The sequence below is a fragment of the Aotus nancymaae genome, unplaced genomic scaffold, assembly GCF_030222135.1.
Source record: "Aotus nancymaae isolate 86718 unplaced genomic scaffold, 86718_ANA_hifiasm-v0.15.2.pri h1tg000006l, whole genome shotgun sequence".
Classification (NCBI taxonomy): Eukaryota; Metazoa; Chordata; class Mammalia; order Primates; family Aotidae; genus Aotus; species Aotus nancymaae.
Window position 1 is genome coordinate 75741055 of NW_026988417.1, and position 21554 is coordinate 75762608.

At 37.9% G+C, this 21554-nt stretch overlaps 1 protein-coding gene across 50 annotated transcripts in view; it reads right to left on the reverse strand.

Moving 5' to 3' along the window:
* Window positions 1–21554, reverse strand: part of SEC31A (SEC31 homolog A, COPII coat complex component) — an 80487-nt gene that overhangs the window by 51830 nt on the left and 7103 nt on the right. For 31 of the 50 annotated variants that reach the window (XM_021669627.2, XM_021669624.2, XM_021669623.2 and 28 more), the window contains exons 2-8: window positions 19181–19263; window positions 17517–17640; window positions 15371–15569; window positions 12625–12720; window positions 11206–11346; window positions 8159–8301; window positions 875–974 (exon numbers count right to left, since the gene is read on the reverse strand). In XM_021669627.2, the coding sequence (XP_021525302.2) occupies window positions 875–974; window positions 8159–8301; window positions 11206–11346; window positions 12625–12720; window positions 15371–15569; window positions 17517–17640; window positions 19181–19259 (882 nt within the window). In that variant the 5' untranslated portion in view covers window positions 19260–19263. The remainder of the gene's footprint in view (window positions 1–874; window positions 975–8158; window positions 8302–11205; window positions 11347–12624; window positions 12721–15370; window positions 15570–17516; window positions 17641–19180; window positions 19264–21554) is intronic. The other 19 variants (XM_064368678.1, XM_064368640.1, XM_064368618.1 and 16 more) reach the window with 1 other exon arrangement.

The following is a 21554-nucleotide window of genomic DNA, read 5'->3' on the forward strand; positions in this document are numbered from 1 at the left end:
AGCACATACTAAAAGTCTCTTCCTTCAAAGTCCAAGCACACACAACTAATCACAGGTAAAAATTTATTTTATTAAGTTATATAACAGAGAAAATGATGACAAAATAGTAAGTTCCAAGAATTCTGAATTTACTTGGCAAGGCAGAGTATAAAATTAAGATTTTTGTTATTTGTCCTAAATGATATGTGGTAAAATTTACTACTTTTTTTCTCTTGTCTCCCCTAACTTTAATGATTTTATATTCTTACACTGTTACATCTACAACTTTTAAACCAGAAACCAAATAACTAAAGGGCTTGTTTTAATTTTAACAATATAGATGAAAACTTATCGAAGACACTCATTTTTATTAGCATTCCATCAAACTACATAATCACTAGCAATAATCTACCTTAACATAAAAAAGGTAAAAATATAAAAGCTATAATTTATATTCTTGCTTTATCATTCAGAAGAGAGATTGGAAAACTATATCTACCGATTTCCAGAAGTGAAAGAGGATCCTCAGGAATGGTAAAGCAGGCAAAAGATGCAAACCTTGAACAATCCTACATCGAAGATACTGATTTCCATAAACCCCATGTGAAATAAATCAAAGTATTTCTGAGTCTAGGTAATAAACACATTATTGGAAATGAGGAGGGGATGATTACTAGTTTCAAATATACCATTTTCAATTACTGACTTTTCTGGTTAAAAAGCTGAGCTTAGATAATGTTCCTGATAAAATTTCTGCCAAATAAACACTGCACACACACCTCCACATACTTTTCACAAAGTAATCCACTAAAGAATCCACATAGAAAATTTCTTATATAGTCAGAAGTAATATACTACAAGGGCTACAAGGTTGAGAAACATTTCCTCCCCATACCTCTCCTGTGTTTGGATTGGAGCAGAGAATCTTAGCATCTTTTCCACAGCTCAGTAACAATTCAGGATCAGCCATGCTCCAAGCAATTGCCAAAATCCCCCTATAAAAAACATAAAGGAATAAGGAAATTTTTAATCTTGAGAAAACCAAATCTCAATTATTTCTGCCTAAGCTTTGGAGATTCACACATTAACAGAAATACAATTAAATGCAAGAGTTTCAACACCAGGCACATTGGCTCACACCTGTGATCTTAGCTACTTGGGAGGCTGAGGCAGGAGAATTACTTGAATCTGGGAGGCACAGGCTGCAGTGAGCTGAGATCACACTACTGCACTTCAGCCTGGGCAACAGAGTGAGTGAGACGCTGTCTCACTCAAAAATAAAATAAAATTTAAAAAGAAAAACAAATAAAAATAAGTGTAATAGTTTCAGAAGACAACTTAGTAATGTATATGCTATCTGATCATAACAAAGGCATAGATGTTCAATATAGTGTAATGTATGATAGCAAAAAAATGAAAACAAATGCCCAACAGACTATTTCATAATAAATTATAGACCACCTTTCAATGAGAAAATATGTAAATAAAAATTATTCTGTATACTTCGGGAGGCCAAAGCAGGAGGACTGCTTGAGGCCAGGAATTCAAGACCAACCTGGGCAATATAACAACACTCTGTCTCTACCAAAAAATTTGAAAATTGGCCAGGTATGGTAGTGTGTGCCTACAGTTCCAGGCATACTCATGAAGCTGAGGTAGGAGGATTACTTGAGCTCAGGAGCTCATGGCTGCAGTGAACTATGATGACACCACTGTACTCTATCCTGGGCAAATAAGCAAGATCCATTTCAAAAAATACACATATCATTTTGTGGAAATCAACTTCTTATCATTACACAGTATTCATGATTAATGAAAAAGGTTATCTATATGCACAAATTATCCCATTTGTATAAAAACTATATTGGGATTACACACACACACACACACACACAACTTAGATATGTATAGTAAAATGTTTACCTATGGATGGGTATGAAATCTAACTGCAGTAAGTCCTTACTTAATTTGGAAACTGTGACTTTAAGCAAAACAATAGATAACAAAACCAATTTTACCACAGACTAACTGATAACTGATATGAACATTAAGTTCCTACAGTAGCCAGGCATGGTGGCTCATGCCTGTAATCCCAACACTTTGGGAGGCTAAGGAGGGTTGATCACTTGAGGTCAGAAGTTCGAGACCAGCCTGGCCAACATGGTGAAACCCCATCTCCGCTAAAGCTATAAAAATTAGCTGGATGTGGTGACGCCTGCCAGTAATCCCAGCTACTCAGGAGGCTGAGCCGGAGAATTGCTTGAACCTGAAAGATGGAGGCTGCAGTGAGCCGAGATCTTGCCACTGCACTCCAGCCTGAGCCACAGAGGAAAACTCAGTCTAAAAAAAAAAATAGTTCCTATATTTCTGATCACAAAAACATCACCAAATTTCTAAATAAAGATCTACAACACTTTTAATATTAAACGCTGAAATAAATGTGAGCTACATAAATTTTGAGAAAGATTAATGAAAACGAGATTTACCCAATTTTTGGTGACTCAGTGAATGACACTGGTTGTAGTGGCAGTGGATGGATTAAATCAAGAAGTAAGTTTACAAAGTGAAAATTGTCAGGAATACCTTCTACTCACCAAACAAAAAAAATATGACAGACATGATGATTAATTTTATACCATATTGTTTACTGCCATGAATTTCTATGATCATCATGTATGTTACAAATTTTTATTTTATAATATTTTGTATTCATTCATTTTCAACTTAGTTATTCCAGTTCTGGATCACAGGTGGCCAGAGTCTATCATGGCAGCTCAGAGTGCAAATCAGGAACAAACCCTGGACAGGACACCATTCCATTACAGGGCCCACTCACACACACTCCAACACTTTTCATACTGGGATAAATGTAGACATACCAATTAGCCATTTGAGAGTTAATCTGCAGATATCATGATACATCATCCCTACACTTACCTTCTGGGATAAGAACATTCTCCTATATAATTACACATTCAAAGTATTTATTATTGGCCAGGAACAGTGGCTCACACCTGCAATACCAGCACTTTGGGAGGCCAAGGCAGGCAGATCATGAGGTCAGGAGTTCAAGACCAGCCTGGTCAACATGGTGAAGCCCCGTCTCTACTAAAAATACTAAAATTAGTTGGGGATGGTGGCGCATGCCTGTAATCCCAGCTACTCAGGAGGCTGAGGAAGAATAATTGCTTGAACCCAGGAGGCGGAGGTTGCAGTGAGCCGAGATCAGGTCACTGCATTCCAGCCTGGGTGACAGCCTGGGTGAATATGGACTATATATTAAAAATAGCACTGCGTATCAATAATGTCTTTTTTTCCCCAAGACTCTGGGGGAAAAAAGTATTTATTATTGATATGCAATGCTATTTTTAATATATAGTCCATATTCAAATTTCCTCATTATATCAATAATGTACTTTATAACTGCCTCCCACTCCAGAATACAATCATGCACGTCAAGAATTTCAAGGCATACAAATTCTACCAGATATTGGTGCCAATCCTACTCAAACTCTTTCAAAAGACTTACAAAGAGGGAATCTTCCCTAACTCATTGCATGAAGCCAGAATCACTCTGATACAAAAAGCTAGGAAAAGACGTAACAAAAAAAGAAAACTACAGACCAACATCCCTAATGAACATGGATGCAATAATCCTCAACAAAATACCAGCAAACAAAATCGAACAGCACATCAAAAAGATACTACACCATGATCAAGAGGTGGGTTTCATCCCAAGGATGCAAGGATGGTTCAACACATGTAAGTCAATAAATGTGATTCACCACATAAACAGAATTAAAAACAAAACCCATATGGTCATCTCAATAGATGCAGAAAAAGCATCTGATAAAATACAGCATCTCTTTATGATAAAAACCCTCAACAAACTAGGCAAAGGAGGAACATATCTCAAAATAATAAAAAGCCATACATAACAATAACAACATCATACTGAATGGGGAAAAGTTGAAAGCACTCCCCCTAAGACTGGAACAAAACACGGATGCCCACTTCCACCACTCTTTCCAGTTTCCATTCAACATAGTACTGGAAGTGATAGCCAAAGCAATCAGGCAAGAAAAAGAAAGAGCATCCAAACTATAAATAAATACGGAAGTCAAACTATCTCTGTTGATGATATGACTGTATACCTAGAAAACCCTAAAGATTCTTCCAAAAGACTCCTAAATTTGACAAATAAACTCAATAAGGTCTCAGGTAACAAAATCAATACACACAAATTAGTAGCACTGCTGTACACCAACAGCAACCAACCTGAGAGTCAAATCAAGAACTCAATCCCTTTTATGACAGCTGCAAAAATAAAATACTTAGGAATATACTTAACCAAGGAGGTGAAAAATCTCTACAAGAACTATAAAACATTGCTGAAAGAAATCATAGATAACACAAATAAATGGAAATACTTCCTATGCTCATGGACTGGAAGAATCAGTGTTGTGAAAATGACCTTACTGTCCAAAGAAACCTACAGATTCAATACAATTCCCATCAAAGTACCAACATCATTTTTCACAGAATTAGAAAAAACAGTCCTAAAATTCATATGAAACCAAAGAAGAGCCTAAATAGCCAAAGCAATCCTAAGCAAAAAGAACAAAGCTAGAAGCATCACATTACCTGACTTCAAATTATACTACAAGGCTATAGTAACCAAAATGGCATGGTCTTGGTATAAAAGTTGATCCACAGAGCAATGGAAAAAAACAGAGAATCTAGAAATAAAGTCAAGTACTTACAACCAATTGACTTTCAACACAACATATAATGGATTAAAGACTCAAACCTAAGACCAGAAACTATAAAAGTTCTAGAAGAAAACCTAGGAAAAACTCTTCTGGAAATTGGCCTAGGCAAAGAATTTATGACTAAGATCCCAAAAGCAAATGCAACAAAAACAAAAATAGATAAATGAGAGCTAACTAAACTAAAAAGCTTAAGCACAGCAAAAGAAAGAAACATTATAGTAAACAGACAACCCACAGACTAGTAGAAAATATTTACAAATTCTGTATCTGACAAAGGACTAATACCCAGAATCTATAAGAACTCAAACCAATCAGCAAGAAAAAAAAACAAATAATCCCATCAAAAAGTGGGCAGATGACATAAACAGACACTTCTCAAAAGAAGATACACAGCTTGGGCACAGTGGTTAACGCCTGTAATACTATAACTTTTGCAGGCTGAGGTGGGTGTATCACCTGAGGTAGGAGTACGAGACCAGCCTGGCCAACATAGTGAAACCCCTCTCTAACAAAATTACAAAAATTGGCCAGGCATGGTGGTGTGAGCCTGTAGTCTCAGCTACTCAAAAGGCTGAGGCAGGAGAATTGCTTGAACCCAGGAGGCAGAGGCTGCAGTGAGCTGAGACTGCCCCATTGCACTCCAGCCTGGTGACAGAGTGAAATTCAAAAAAGAAGATACAAAAATGGCCAAAAAACATATGAAAAAATGCTCAACATCACTAATCACCAAGGGAATGCAAATTAAAACTACAATGAGATACCACTTTTCCTCAGCCAGAATGGCCATTATTAAAAAGTCAAAAAACAATAGATGCTGATGTGGTTGTGATGAAAAAAGAACATATATATATACTGCTGATGAAAATGTAAATTAGTATAACCTCTATCCTCTATGGAAAACAGTACGGATATTTTTCAAAGAACTAAAAGTAGATCTAGTATTTGATCCAGCAATTCCACTACTCAGTATCTACCCAAAGGAAATTAAGTCTTTATATCAAAGAGTGTTGCCCAGGCTGGAGTGCAGTGGCACGATCTCAGCCCACTGCAACCTCTGCCTCCTGGGTTCAAGTGATTCTCCTGCCTCAGCTTCCTGAGTAACTGGGATTACAGGCATGGAGACATCACGCCCGACTAATTTTTATATTTTTAGTAGAGACAGGGTTTTATTATGTTGGCCAGGCTGGTTTTGAAATCCTGACCTCAGGGGATCTGCCCGTTTCCGCCTCCCAAAATGCTAGGATTACAGGTATGAGCCACAGCGCCAAGAGTGTCTTTTAAAGAAATCTATTTCATATGGTATCTTAGAGGACATTTAGATTCTTCTTAGTATTTTTTTTTTAATCACAGCATTGGCCGGGTGTGGTGGCTCACACCTGTAATCCCAGCACTTTGAGAAGCTGAGGCGGGCAGATCACCTGAGGTCAGGTGTTCAAGACCAGCCTGGCCAACATGCCGAAACCCCGTCTCTACTAAAAGTACAAAAATTAGCCAGGCATGGTGGTGGGCACCTGTAATCCCAGCTACTCAGGACGCTGAGGCAGGAGAATAGCTGGAACCCAGGAGGCGGAGGTTGCAGTGAGCTGAGATCGCGCCACTGCACTCCAGCCTGGGCGACAGAGCAAGACTCCATCTCAAAAAAAAAAAAAAAAAAATCACAGCATTGTAGAACTAGAAGGGAATTTAAAGATCATCTCATATCCAACTCTTTCACTTATTAGAGGAAGAAAATTGAGAATTAGAGAGATACACTTGGTATGCAGAGTAGTGTTAAGACTCTGGGATCAGACTGTTTAGACCGGAAGTCAGTGCTTGCTAGTTATATAACCTTGAGCAAGTTTAATCTTGCTGAGCTTCCATTTCTGATCTGTAAAACGGGGCAATAATAGTATCTACACTATTAATGATAGTAAGAGAATTAAGGTAATATGTAAAGTTCTTATAAACTTTATATGCTATGTAAATGTTAGCTGTCCTCCATCTACCAAGTAGGCTCCCTAAGGGCAGGGATTTTTGTTTTATTATGAATCCTGGTACAGTGCTTAGTACAGAGTATATATTCAATGAGTATTTGTTGAATTAATGAATACAATCTTAAATAACATGAGAAAAAATTTTAAAACTTCTCAAAATCAACCATTCTTTATTAAAAATCTGATTGAAGCATAACATCTACATAGGATAACATTTTGACCAGACTTTTTCTCCTTTATAAGAAGCTCAAGTAATTATTACAAACATTAAGACTCATTAAGACCGGAGTGTGGTGGCTCACACCTGTAATCCTAGCACTTTAGGAAGCTGAGGTGGCTGGATCACTTCAGCCCAGGAGTTCAAGACCAACATGGGCAACATGACAAAACCCTGTCTTAAAAAAAATAGAAAAATTAGTTGGGCATGGTGGTTCACACCTGTAGTTCCAAGTATTTGGGAGGCTGAGGGGGGAGGATCACCTGAACCCAAGGAGGTCGAGGCCTCAGTGGGCCAAGATCTCACCACTGCACTCCAAGCCTGGGTGACAGTGAGATTTTGTCTCAAAAGAAAAAGAAAACAAACAAACAGAAGTTAAAAAGACTTCCTTCTAGTTGGGTGCAATGGCACATGCCTGCAGTCCCAGCTACATAGGAGGTTGAGGCAGGATAATTGCTTAAGCCCTGGAGTTTGAGTTTTCAGTGAGCCATGACTGACTACTTCATTAGAGCCTGGGCAACAAAGCAAAACTGTCTCAAAAAAAAAAAAAAAAAAAAAAAATCTATTTATTTCTAAACATGATAGATGAAAAAAGCTCAAAAGTACTTAGGAAATATTATAGCATCAAAAGGAATACGTCTGGGTACCTGAATATCAATCATAAGAAATTTGCAAAATTAGTAATTAAATTTAATGATACTAAAACTAATAAGATTCCCATATCAGCTTAGAAGACCCACATATTATTAAAATTGAAAGCACAATGAACTATTTTCTCAAAAATGTTTGTTTTAAATTATCAATAAAAATTTAGAAATAAAACAAACTTTTAAACTGTTGCTTAACATCAAATGTTATGGAAGACTCAACTTTTTAAGTATGACAACCCTAATAAAGGTCAAATGGTATAATAAATTTCAAGGGTTGTCCCAAAGTACTGTGGTATACTAGAATTTTGATCTATTAGTTATTACTTGAAATAAGTGGAAAATTCTTTCACATATTTTTGTTTTGTTATGCTATCATTTGGCTACCATTTTTTGGGGATATAAAATCAGATAACTAGACCTTAAAATAAAAATAAACCATTTACACTAACGTTTATAAGAGACAAAGTACATTCCTTAATTTAAAAAAAATTACCTGGTAATTTAAGGAGTAAGTAAATATGTTCAGAAAATAAACAAATCAAGTTCTTTAGAACAGCAGCATGATACCTGGCATGGTTTTCCAGGACACGAAGTGGAGAGGAAGCAAATCGAAGATCCCACATCTGGATCACTGGTAACCGGTCATCCTCAGAGGCAAGGACCATCTGAGTAGCAACATCAGGATGCCACGCCAACCCAGAGCAATGCATCTGCAGATAGTTAAGATTCACATTTTATGAATCAAATTACTTTATGAAAAGTATAAAATAAAGGCATATTTCTCATATTTCTCATATTTACTTTTCATAAAGTAATTTGATTACTCAAATGAGAAATATGCCTTTATTAAAATAAATAGTAAAAAATATCAGCTTTGGCTTATTTTATTTATGTGTTTATTTACTTTTTTTTTCTTTTTTCTTTTTTTTTTTTTGAGACTGTGTCTTGCTCTAACACCAGGATGGAGCACAGTGGGGCAATCTCGGCTCACAGCAACCTCCACCTCCCGGTTCAAGTGATTCTTCCGCCTCAGCCTCCCGAGTAGCTGGGACTGCAAGCGCGCACCACCACACTCAGCTAATTTTTGTATTTTTTAGTAGAGACAGGGTTTCACGATGTTGGTCAGGATGGTCTCAATCTCTTGACCTCATGATCCGCCCACCTCCACCTCCCAAAGTGTTGGGATTACAAGCATGAGCCACCTCGCCCGGCCTATTATTTACTTTTTCAAGACAGTCTCACTCTGTTGGCCAAGCTGGAGTGCAGTGATACCATCTTAGTTCACTGCAACCTCCACCTCCCCAAGGTTCAAGTGATCCTCCTGCCTCAGCCTCCTGAGTAGGTGGGATTACAGGCACAAGCCACCATGCTAGCTAATATTTGTATTTTTAGTAGATATGAGGTTCTACCATGTTGGTCAGGCTGGTCTCGAACTCCCGACCTCAAATAAGCCATCCGCCTTGGTCCCCCAAAGTGGTGGGATTACAGGCGTGACCCACCACACCCAGCCTTGGTTTATTTGAAGGAACAAAACAAAATAAATGTAAAACTACTAAATTTCATTGAACATCTTAAACAGTAGTCTTAAGATATCTGAATGTTTTCTCAATGAATCGAGCTATTTGATACACAAAAAACCATTCTTAGTCAGAATAACTGTATACCAAAAATGAGTTTCACTATCAAAACTATAAGAAACATTTCATTTTATTTGTTTGTGTGTTGAGATGGAGTCTCACTTTGTCACCCAGGTTGTAGTGCAGTGTGGCACAATCTCAGTTCACTGCCACCTGTGTCTCCTGGGTTCAAGCGATTCTCTCACCTCAGCTTCCCCAGTAGCTGCATTACAGGCATGCACCACCATGTCTAGCTAATTTTTTGTATTTTAGTAGAGAAGAGTTTCACCATGTTGCCCAGACTAGTCTTGAACTCCTAAGCTCAGGCAATTCGCCCACCTCAGCCTCTCAAAGTGCTAGGATTACAGGCATGAGCCACCACGCCCGGCCAGTAGAGAAAACATTTTTTCACATTTAAAATAATTTCAGAGAAATGGGAAAAAAATAGATAAAAGATTAACACACAGAGGCTGGGCACGGTGGCTCACATCTGTAATCCCAGCACTTTGGGAGGCCAAGGCAGGCGGATCACGAGATCAGGCGTTCGAGACCAGTCTGGTCAACACGGTGAAACTCCGTCTCTACTAAAAATACAAAAATTAGCCAGGTGTGATAGCAGGTGCCTGTAATCCCAGCTACTCGAGAGGCTGAGGCAGGAGAATCACCTGAACCCAGGAGGCGGATGTTACAGTGCCAAGATTGCACCACTGTACTCCAGCCTGGATGACACAGCGACCAAAAAAAAAAAAACCTAAAAAGCACAAAAAGATTAACACACACACAAGACACAAGAAACCCCCACATTTTCCCTCTATTTTATCAGAAAAATCGAGACAAAATATCTTTTAAAAACGTATTTAAATTTTCATATGGGATAAATTAACATTATTAAGAACTATTTGGAAATTCAGATTCTATTAAATGTTCCAGAAAATGATTAAAATGCTTCTGGTATGGTTTATTCCATTGAAACTTCTGTTTTAAAACTGCTGATTCACTTGAAAACAATATTCTGAAGAAATGTTCTCCCAAACAGTTTTTTTGTTGTTATTGTCGTTTTTAAATTACATACGTATTCTCTGACTTTTGACAAATTTATTTTAGAAAATGTCAAACTACCCAATGTAATCGTAAACAAAAACAAGGCTCTTAATTGTATCTAAATTATTTTATAGTGCCCAATTACATTAAAAAAATTAAGATACCTATAAGGTTCAAAATTTAATGTGGTCTATGGGCAAGGGCCAGAAAGATATTAGCTCATTTAGCACTGCCTAATCAGAGGAAGAGATGAGGCCAAGAAGTCGAATGCTACAAGTTCACAGTGATGAAGTTCCCAGCAGGAAAAATTTTTATATTCTAAGAAAAGCTAAAGATGAATTAAAAAGCTGCAGCAATGGCCAGGCATGGTGGCTCACACTTGTAATCTCAGCAGTTTGGAAGGTCAAGGCCGGCAGATCACGAGGTCAGGAGTTTGAGACCAGCCTGACCAACATGGTGAACTCCCATCTCTAATAAAAATACAAAAATTAGCTGGGCATGATGGCTCTTTGCCTGCAATCCCAGCTACTCAGAAGGTTGAGGCAGGAGAATCACTTGAACCCGGGAGGTGGAGGTTGCAGTGAGCTGAGATGGTGCCACTGGCACTCCAGACTGGGCAACAGAGTGAGACTCTGTCTCAAAAAAAAAAAAAAGAAAAAAAGTTGCTGCAATGTTTTAAAACAGTCGGCAAAGCAAAAAACAACCAGTATATCATGGAATAAGTTCCTTGATTAACCAATCTCTCTTCATCATTAATAATATTCAACATATTTATTGAGAATTTTATGATTTTTCCCTGAGAGGAAAAAAACCAAACATTCATTCTAACAGGATTGATTAATGAAAAAACAGGATTTGACTTCACAGAAATTTGATTGTTGTCAACTCCGACAAAAAATATAGGAATACCTACAGCAGAAATAAAACATGTTCATCACAAGTCAATTATATACTTACTCTGTTACTATGGTCACTGACTTTGATGATTGGTTCATTTTTTCTAAGATCCCATACAGTGGCCCGGCCACTGGGACTCGCTGATGCTAAAATATGCTGAACTTGTCTGTTCCATGCAATGCAGCTGATATCTTCGGGAGGCTACAAGGAATAAACTGTTAATAAAAACTGTTTCTCTATTATAATCAAATTTAACTGTAAAATTGGATCCTTCATTTTGAAAAGTGGATTACTTAAAAATTTAATCCATTTATCCCAGAAATTTGCTTTCAATTCCTACATCTCTACATTCTCAGCACATAAAATAATACAGTTTAAAGTGCAGGTACATGCCACTTCAAATGTATTATCTTGTTTAATAATATCTCATTCAACAAGCATTTGATTGAATTCCTGCTATAAACTGATATATTCCAGGTGGTACTGTTTCTTAACTTTACAACTGCTGCAAGGTAGATCATGGACCACAAACTAGATGTTGGTGACTATGACAGAAAACTAGGCAGGGCAAAAGTTACAGCCTAGACTATTAGCAAAATATCTTTATAAATGGTAGTGCATGCATATGCTATCATTATGCTACCTCTCAGATTGCCAAAATGTTAGAGCCAGTTGCAATGGCTACTCAAGTTAGAAAGCCTATACAATATAAAGAAACTCAAGGAAGACTAGGGGAAGACTGTTCTTACCAAACTTACTAGAAATACACAACCTTGCCTTCCATGGTATTGTCTGAGTGTTTCTGTTTTGTTTTGTTTTGTTTTGTTTTTTTTGAGACGGAGTTTCACTCTTGTTACCTAGGCTGGAGTGCAATGGTGTGATCTTGGCTCACTGCAACCTCCACCTCCTGGGTTCAAGCAATTCTCCTGCCTCAGCCTCCTGAGTAGCTGGGACTACAGGTGCGTGCCACCATGCCCAGCTAATTTTTGTATTTTTAGTAGAGACGGGGTTTCACCATGTTGACCAGGATGGTCTCAATCTCTTGACCTCGTGATCCACCCGCCTCGGCCTCCCAAAGTGCTGGGATTATAGGCGTGAGCCACTGCGCCCAGCCTGTCTGAGTGTTTCTAAAGAAGTTTAGTTGCTGCTAAAATACAGAGCAGCTATCACACAAAGAACAAAAATAATTATACTATTAAGGATTTTTGTTCATTTTGCCTAGTACAATGACCAGTGTCTACCAGGTGGTAGGTGCTGAATAAATATTTACTCTTGAAGGATGCACTGATACTCTGAAGAAACATATTTACTAATATTTTACTGAAGAAAAATCAGTAACATCTAAACAATGATTTTAAACATATATGTTTTGTGTGAGAAGATTTAAAAGTGAATTAAGCCTTAAAAATTAAACCTTAAAAGGTTTATAAGAACTACTTTTTGCTTTTTTTATTACGGTGATCAAAATCAATATAATACCTGTGTTTTGGCTCCCGGTGTCATTGGAGTTGCAAAATTATTTAGATCCCATATGTAGATTTCAGATTCATTAGCACCAGAAGCTACCAGATTAGTCTGCAACAAGAAACCACAACTAAATAGCACTTGTGAATAATTAAGAGAATTCAGAATAACTCAGCTCAGAGCTAGAAAGATATTAGATGTAGCATATACAATTTTTCCATTTAATTTAAAAAGTGAAAAACATATGCATGAATTTCTAAATGAATTTCTAAATTAAGCATAATTATTTCAAAATTTAAAGTTTTCTAGAAAAAACATAAAATTCTATTTAAAGACAAAAGATGTCTACTGACAAACTAATTTTAATACAAGATATTATTTTAAAAATTATATGGCTAAATTCTTAATCAGTCATGCAAGATGTAGGAATTACTGTTTATCTCTCCGCATCTCTGGAAAGAGATTTAATTGTAAGATTCAAAAGGTTATCAATTATTGCTTTCAAAAAAGCTGAATCCTAAAACTCTGGCATCTTTCTCAGGATAACTCAAAGCCAGCTTCCAGAGCTGAATCAATATAGCACTAGTAAAATCGCTTGTCTTAACTCTTCACATGTTTCTAGTCCATTTACACTCAATACTGTTCCAGGTGGCAATATTTCTAGGTTTTCTCTGTTACATATCTTAAGGGTCAAAAAGAACCTAAAATTGTAACATAAAGTACAGGAAAACAATGGGCTTCATATACTGACCTTCATCCTATTTACTATTTACTCTTACAAATTATTCTCTTATCAACTGGCATATAACTAAAAAAAGAGAGAAATTCTATGGTAGGAGCTACCTATAACACAAAATACTTTATTAAAAATCAGCAGCTATTTAATACAATTAACAAGGAGTTAACTAAAGAGCAGATACCACAAAGTATAGAAATGAAGGCTGGGCACAGTGGCTCATGCCTGTAGTCACAGTACTTTGGAAGGCCAAGGCAGACAGATCACTTGAGTCCAGGAGTTCAGGACCAGCCTGAGCAACAGGGAAAAACCCTGTCTCTACAAAAATTAGCCAAGTGTTGTGGCTCATGCCTGTCATCCCAGCATGACGACAGGAGATTCGTCTGCTGTCATCCTGCTGGGTGGTTGAGACAGGAGATCAAGACTACAGTGAGTCATGAGCCACTGTGGTCCAGCCTGGCCAATGGAGCAAGACACTGTTTCAAAAAAACAAACAACAACAAAACAACAAAATAAACAAGTTGGGTTTCTGTATTGCTGTATCCTAAGTATCTATTTATAATAAAAGAAACTATTTACAATTTTCTTAATACTTAGTTTTGGTTGTTATAATCTAGTATCCTATTAACTCAAGGTCTTTTTTTCTTTTCCAGACAGGGTCTCTATGTGTCACCCAGGCTGGAGTGCAATGGAATGATCATAGCTCACTGCAGCCTAGAACTCCTGGGCTAAAGCCATCCTCCTACCTCAGCCTCCCAAGTAGTGGGACATTTGCCACCATGTTCTGCTAATTGTTTTTTTTTTTTTTTTTTTTTGAGATAGAGTCTTGCTCTTTTACCAGGCTGGAGTGCAGTGGCGTGATCTTGGCTCACTGCAACCTCCACCACCTGGGTTCAAGCAATTCTCCTGCCTCAGCCTCCCAAGTAGCTAGGACTACAGGCGTGCTCCAACATGCTCAGCTAATTTTTGTATTTTTGGTAGAGACAGGGTTTCATCATGTTGGCCAGGATGGTCTCGATCTCTTGACCTCATGATCCACCCGCCTTGGCCTCCCAAAATGCTGGTAGTATGGGTGTGAGCCACTGCGCCTGGCCTGTTTGCATTTTTTATAGCAACAGGGTTTTACCATCTTGTTCAGGCCAAGATCTTTATTAAGCTGTGCATTCATATAATTAACATCCAGTAATGTTTATGAAGGCAACAGTACAAAGATCTTAACTATTTGTTAAATCTGCATTACATTTAATTTCTAATTATTTCACAAAGCAGTAATCTCTTTGTAATAAACATAAAATTTCTCAATTAATAAAACAGTGAATTAACCTGGACATCATAGCACCAGCCTAACACTGACCTAGCACAAACTCTTAAAAGGCAAGGTTTCCAACCTATGGGGTTCTTAATGTTTGTAAAATGTCTAATCAAATGTCATGACATCTTCAGACTTCTAGAATTAAATTTATCAGCCTGATCCTTTTCACTGAGTTAGTATTTTTAACCCTGATCTCAACTCTGAACCCACCATTCTTTCTTTTTTTTTTTTTGAGACGGAGTTTTGCTCTTGTTGCCCAGGCTGGAGTGCAATGGCGCGATCTTGGCTCACCGCAACCTCCGCCTGCCTCAGCCTCCTGAGTAGCTGGGATTACAGGTGCACGCCACCATGCCCAGCTAATTTTTTGTATTTTTAGTAGAGACGGGGTTTCACCATGTTGACCAGGATGGTCTCGATCTCTTGACCTCATGATCCATTCGCCTCAGCCTCCCAAAGTGCTGGAATTACAGGCGTGAGCCACCGCACCCGGCTGAACCCACCATTCTTTAAAAAACACTTGTTCAGATCCGAGTCATGGCACCAAAAATAAATAAATAAAATAAATAATAAAACAACAACAACAACAAAACACTCATTAACCTGTATAGCCACACATTTTTTTTAAGCTTTCAGTTCCAAAACTGAGGCATAGTAGATACATATATTGTAGCAGCACATAGTCTAAGAATTATGAATAAATGTCAAAGTCTAACCTGGAAAATGTTCACATCCAAGGCTCTCACTGGGCCAGTATGCTTGTCATTCTGGGCAATCACAACATCCTTATCTCCAGCTATAATTTTAGAAGGATCATAGAGAATAATATTTCCATTTTCACCACCTGCAATCAGAACTCCAGAGACATCTCCTTTGGAATCCATTTTATAGGGTCCCCAAATCAACTTGTGGTACCTATAGAAGAAAATGAATAAGTTATTCTTAAAGTCAAATAAATGTAGACAAAAATTTGAAATTATACATTTAACTTTTTAGCTTTTTATAAAAGTTCAAATACATTACTTCTCCTCCACTCCTGGTAACTATGTATGACTTTGATGTAACAGTATTTCAATTTTTATTTATACTCATATTTGCATATTTGATTTTATAATCCTTAAAGAGCAAAAACTCTTGTAAGGTAGTGTAACAAAGTATACTTGAGTTGTATGTCACAAGCTATGAGCTTAAGAATGATTTTACCATTTAGAAACTGTGAGACCCTAAGTTACTTAACCTTCTTAAATTGCCTCTGGTTTATTGTAAAATAGAGCTAAACAATCATTTTCCTTGAAAAATAAAAACATTCTTTATTTGACTATAGAAGGGTCTCATGCTTTGACCTTTGTTAAAAAAATAAAAAAAAAAAAAAAAAAAAGGGTCACTAACAAGTAGTCTTTTAAATAGTAAAAGTGTTAAAGGAGTCACCTGAAATTTTCTAAGAAAAAGAATGTATTCTAACAGGAGAAAACTGACATCAAAATTATATTATGACAAGTACTCCTACTGTTGGAGAATAAAATATATGATCTAGAACGGAGATAAAATATGAAGGCAAAAATGAATACAATGATACCGACGGTAGTAAGTAGAAAAACTACTAGACAAGAGGCCAGGCATGGTGGCTCCCAGCACTTTGGGAGGCTGAGGCAGGTGGATCACCTGAGGTTGGGAGTTTGAGACCAGCCTGACCAACAGGGAGAAACTCTGTCTCTACTAAAAATACAAAATTAGCCGGGCATGGTGGTGCATGCCTATAATTCCAGCTACTTGAGAGGCTGAGGAAGGAGAATCACTTGAACCTGGGAGGTGAGCTGAGATGGCGCCATTGCACTCCAGCAGCCTGGGCAACAAGAGTGAAACTTTGTCTCAAAAAAAAAAAAAAAAAAAAACTACTAGACAAAAGGTATCTGGGGTTCCCATCCTACTGTGACAGCTCTGAAGAAGATGAGAGGTCCCATGAAACTGCATGATTTGAGCTGTTTTCTATCAGCTAAAGAACAATCTCTTTAAACCCTGCAAAGATAGTAAGGCAATAAAGCTTACTTTACTACTCAAATGAAAATATTCTTTCTTTACATTAAAATAGGGCATAAGTACTTGAAAGTATGATCCAAATACCTAGTTACCTAGTGAATTAGAAATCATGTCAACAAAACTGTCTGTGAAATATATTTCTAAATATACTAACAGAAGAAGAAAAAAATAAGCTACCATTCAGAGGTAATCACTGTTAATATCTTAATATGACTACTCCTTTTTCTAGTCACATCTACCGTTTTGCAAACAGGTGCAATAAAGGAGATAGAAAAAAATAACTACCACAGAATGAGAAAAAAAAAAATGCTAGAAACTACAGCCTCTCCTTCCCACCTTACTTACGTATAACAGCAATAAAAAAGTCAACAGAACATACTGGCTGGGCGCCAGCACTCTGGGAAACGGAGGATCACTTGAGGTCAAGACTTCAAGATCAGCCTGGCCAAAATGGCAAAACCTTGTCACTACTAAAGATACAAAATTAGCTGGGTGGGGTGGCGCACACCCATAATTCCAGCTACAAGAATTGCTAGAACCCGGAAGGTGGAGGTTGTAGTGAGCCGAGATTGTGCCACTGCACTCCAGCCTGGGCTACAAAGTGAGATTCTGTCTCAGAAAAAAAAAAAGAAAAAAAAAGTCAATAGAACTTATAAACACTACTTTTACTTCCATAAAAATTCACTCACATGCTTTTTATCGACAAAATATTTCATGTACTTGCTGGAATTCCTTGTAGTTTCTAATAATGGCATAATTATGGATAAATTAGAAATCAACAACAATATATAATTAATCACATGAATTTAAAGCTGAACCTCATACCTGTGAGAAGAGGAGAATGTGGCACAAGATTTCATATCCAAGGATGGATCAGAAAGATCTAATTCAAATATCTCAAGGGAAGCACTGGTACTAAATGTTGCATCCAATTGCTGAGCAGATGTTCCTATAGAAAATATATTTATGGTAACTATACATACAAAAATAAAAGACTCAAAGAAACCATACAACAGAAATTAAAAGCATGTTTTTCAATTCTCTTGCTCGTGAATGCTGCATTAGTTGCTGAAATCTCAGCACATATGCCATTGAGCAGATGCTTAAATTACTATAGGAATCATATTCTGGCACAGGGCTAGGAGACAATGTTTATAAGAGTGGGTAGTATAAATAATTTTTAAGCTTGTAGATATTTTTTAAATCTCTGTAAAAATGGTCTAGTGATTTACTATATCTGCTTATAGACATACATGATGTAACTTTTTTCTTTTTTTTGAGACGGCGTCTTGCTCTGCTGCCCAGGCTGGAGTGCAGTGGTTCAATCTTGGCTCACTGCAACCTCCACCTCCCAGGTTCAAGTGATTCTCCTGTCTCAGCCTCCCGAGTAGCTGGGATTACAGGCCCCCACCACCATGCCCAGTTAATTTTTGTATTTTTAGTAGAGATGGGGTTTCATCATGTTGGCCAGGCTGGTTTTGAACTCCTTACCTCAGATGATCAACCCACCTCAGTCTCCCGAAGTGCTGGGATTACAGGCGTCAGACACTATGCCAGGCCAACTTTTTTTTTTTTTTTTTGAGACAGAGTTTTGCTCTATTGTTGCCCAGGCTGGAGTGCAGTGGTGCGATCTCAGCTCACTGCAACCTCTGCCTCCTAGGTTCAAGCTATTCTCCTGCCTCAGCCTCCTGAGCAGTTGGGACAACAGGCTTGCACCACCACGCCCAGCTCATTTCTGTATTTTTAGTAGAGACGGGGTTTCACCAAGCTGGCCAGGATGGTCTCGATCTCTTGACCTTGTGATCCACCCGCCCTGGCCTCCCAAAGTGCTGGGATTACTTACAGGCATAAGCCACCGAGCCCAGCCAACCAATTCTTTTTATATAAAAATGCTAACATTAGCCAGGCATGGTGGCTCACGTCTGTAATCCCAGCACTTTGGGAGGCTGAGGAAGGTGGATCACAAGGTCGAAATCCAGACCATCCTGGCCAACATGGTGAAACCCGGTCTCTACTAAAAATCCAAAAATAAGCTGGGTGTGGTGGCATACGCCTATAGTCCCAGCTACTCAGGTGACTGAGGCAGGAGAATCACTTGAAACCGGGAGGCGGAGGTTGCAGTGAACTGAGATGACGCCACTGCACTCCAGCCTGGGCGACAAAGCAAGACTCCGTCTCAAAAAAAAAAATGCTAACAACAAAATTGTTCTTCATTCATTCAAACTGATATTAACTGTTTTTTACATGCCATCTAGGGAAATAAAAATAAAATACAATTCCTGTAAAGTAAGGAAAATACTTTAGATGTAACACATCATGATCAAAACACTATGGGAACACAGAAGAACACTGAACTCAGCTGATAGAATGTCAGTAACTTGTCAGGGAGAGATAGGCTTTCCAGAGAAGATAAAGCTTAAACTGAATAAGCTAGATGCAGAAGAGAAGAAATTAGGTTACTCATACTGTCGTCTCTCCTTTGAACTTACCTGTTGCTAGGTAAATGGGGTGATTCTGGGCAGGGCTCCATGCCTGCATGGCTGTACGATCTACTTCCTTTAACTTCATCCTGCTAAAGATAATATTTTGCAAAGAAATAGATTTGAATGATTTGAATGTCTAACACAAAACACAGATATTTTACATGGAAACACACTGAACAAACCACTAAAACATCATTAATGCCCAACTGCAAATAAATCAAATTGGTTTAGGTGTCATTTGTTGGAAATGTTCAATATTAGAAAGTAGACAAACTTGATAAACTATTTTGAGACAAATACTGGGCTATTCTGTTTACAGATTATAGTTTTTCAGTTGAATCAGTCTAGAAAAATAGCCCACAAAAACAATAAGGTAGTACCTGAAGAATTAACTTTGCTACACGTTTATCAAACAAGAATGAGTAACAAAACATTATGGGTAAGAGCAGGCAAAAAATAAATAAGGTACAACTTCCTGGAGTAGGATTACTCAATGATAAGAGCAGTTTAAAAAATTAATTCTAAATTAAAACATATTAGAATATAGTAAGCTCACAGAATTTAAAGATAAAGTAGAAATTATCAGAAAACTGGTCACTTCAAGGTATAATACCATATACCACTTGTTTACATATTTTCTGTCATTAAAGTTACATTGATGGGCCGGGTATGGTGGCTCATGCTTGCAAACCCAGCACTTTGGGAGGCCAAAGTAGTGGATCACTTGAGGCCAGGAGTTCGAGACCAGCCTGGCCAACATAGCAAAACCCTGTCACTACTAAAAATACAAGAAAATTAGCCAGCGTGGTGGCGCGTCCATGTAATCCCAGCTATTCAGGAGGCTGAGTCAGGAGAATCACTTGAACCCAGGAGGCGGAGGTTGCAGTGAGCTGAGATCACACCACTCTACTCCAGCCTGGGTGACAGAGACTCGGTCTCAAAAAAAAAAAAACCGTTACTTTAATGGAAAAATTAGAAAGGTGTAGTATTATGTACTTTTTAAAGATCTTTGTTATTTTTACGTAAATACATTGAAATGACACATTACTCTACTGTAAGATGTACCATAATTACCTAGTCCAATACCAATGAACACCTAAGCTGTTTTTCACTATTTTTACAAAAAAAATGCTGAAATAAATGGTCATCTGCACATGCTATTTCATTAAAGAGCAGGGACAGCTATAAATTCCTAGAAGTAAAACTGCTAAGTTAAAGGATTAATGCAATTTTAATTTTGATGAATAGTACCAAGCTGTCCTCTATGGCAACTGTACATTTTCATTCCACTGACAGTAATATATGATTACTTGTTGCCCTACAACCACTAACAGTAACATGTAATTACTTGTTGCCCAGAGTATACTGTCACACTTTAAGATTTTTACCAACATTAACAACGAAAGGCGCAGTGGCTGAGGCCTGTAATCCCAGCACTTTGGGAGGCTGTGGCAGACAGATTGCTTGGGCCTGGGAGCTCAAGACCAGCTTGGACAATGCGGTGAAATCCCATCTCTACAAAAAATACAAAAATTAGCTGGGCATGGTAATGCATGCCTGTAGTCCCAGCTACTCAGGAGGTTGAGGTGGAAGGATTATTTGAGACTGGGAAGTTGAGGCTGCAGTGAGCCCTGATAGCACCACTTCACTCCAGCCTGGGTGACAGAGTGAGACCATGTCTCAAAAAAAAAAAAAAAGAAAGAAAGAAAGAAAAATATTAACTTGGTATAGTTATACTATAAATAATATATAACATCCTTTTTTTTAGTATGATTATGGGTCAACCATATTTCCTCTTTTTTTTTTTAAAGACAGTGTTTCACCATGTTGGCCAGGATGGTCTCGATTTCTTCACCTTGAGATTCTCCCGCCTCAGCCTCCCAAAGTGCTGGGATTACAGGCGTGAGCCACTGTGCCCAGCCCATATTTCCTTTTCTGTCATCTCTTCTGTCTAGTCATATATCATTTGGCTATATTTCTTTCTTTTTTTTTTTTCTGAGATGGAGTTTTGTTCTGTCACCTAGGCTGAAGTACAGTGACACAATCTCGGCTTGCTGTAACCTCCACCTCCCGGGTTCAAGAGATTCTCATGTCTCAGCCTTCCAAGTAGCTGGGATTACAGGCACACACCACCACACCTGGATAATTTTTTTGTATTTTTAGTAGAGACTGGGTTTCACCATGTTGGTCAGGCTGGTCTCAAACTCTTGACCTCAGGTGATCCACCCACCTTGGCTTCCCAAAGTTCTGGGATTACAGGCATGAGCCACCGCGCCCAGCCATCATTTGACCAATTTTCTGTTAAGGTGACAGACTATCTTTTGACTTTGCTTAAAAAAATTTTTTTTTTTTTTTTACCTTTCATAGGATTTTGATTTAA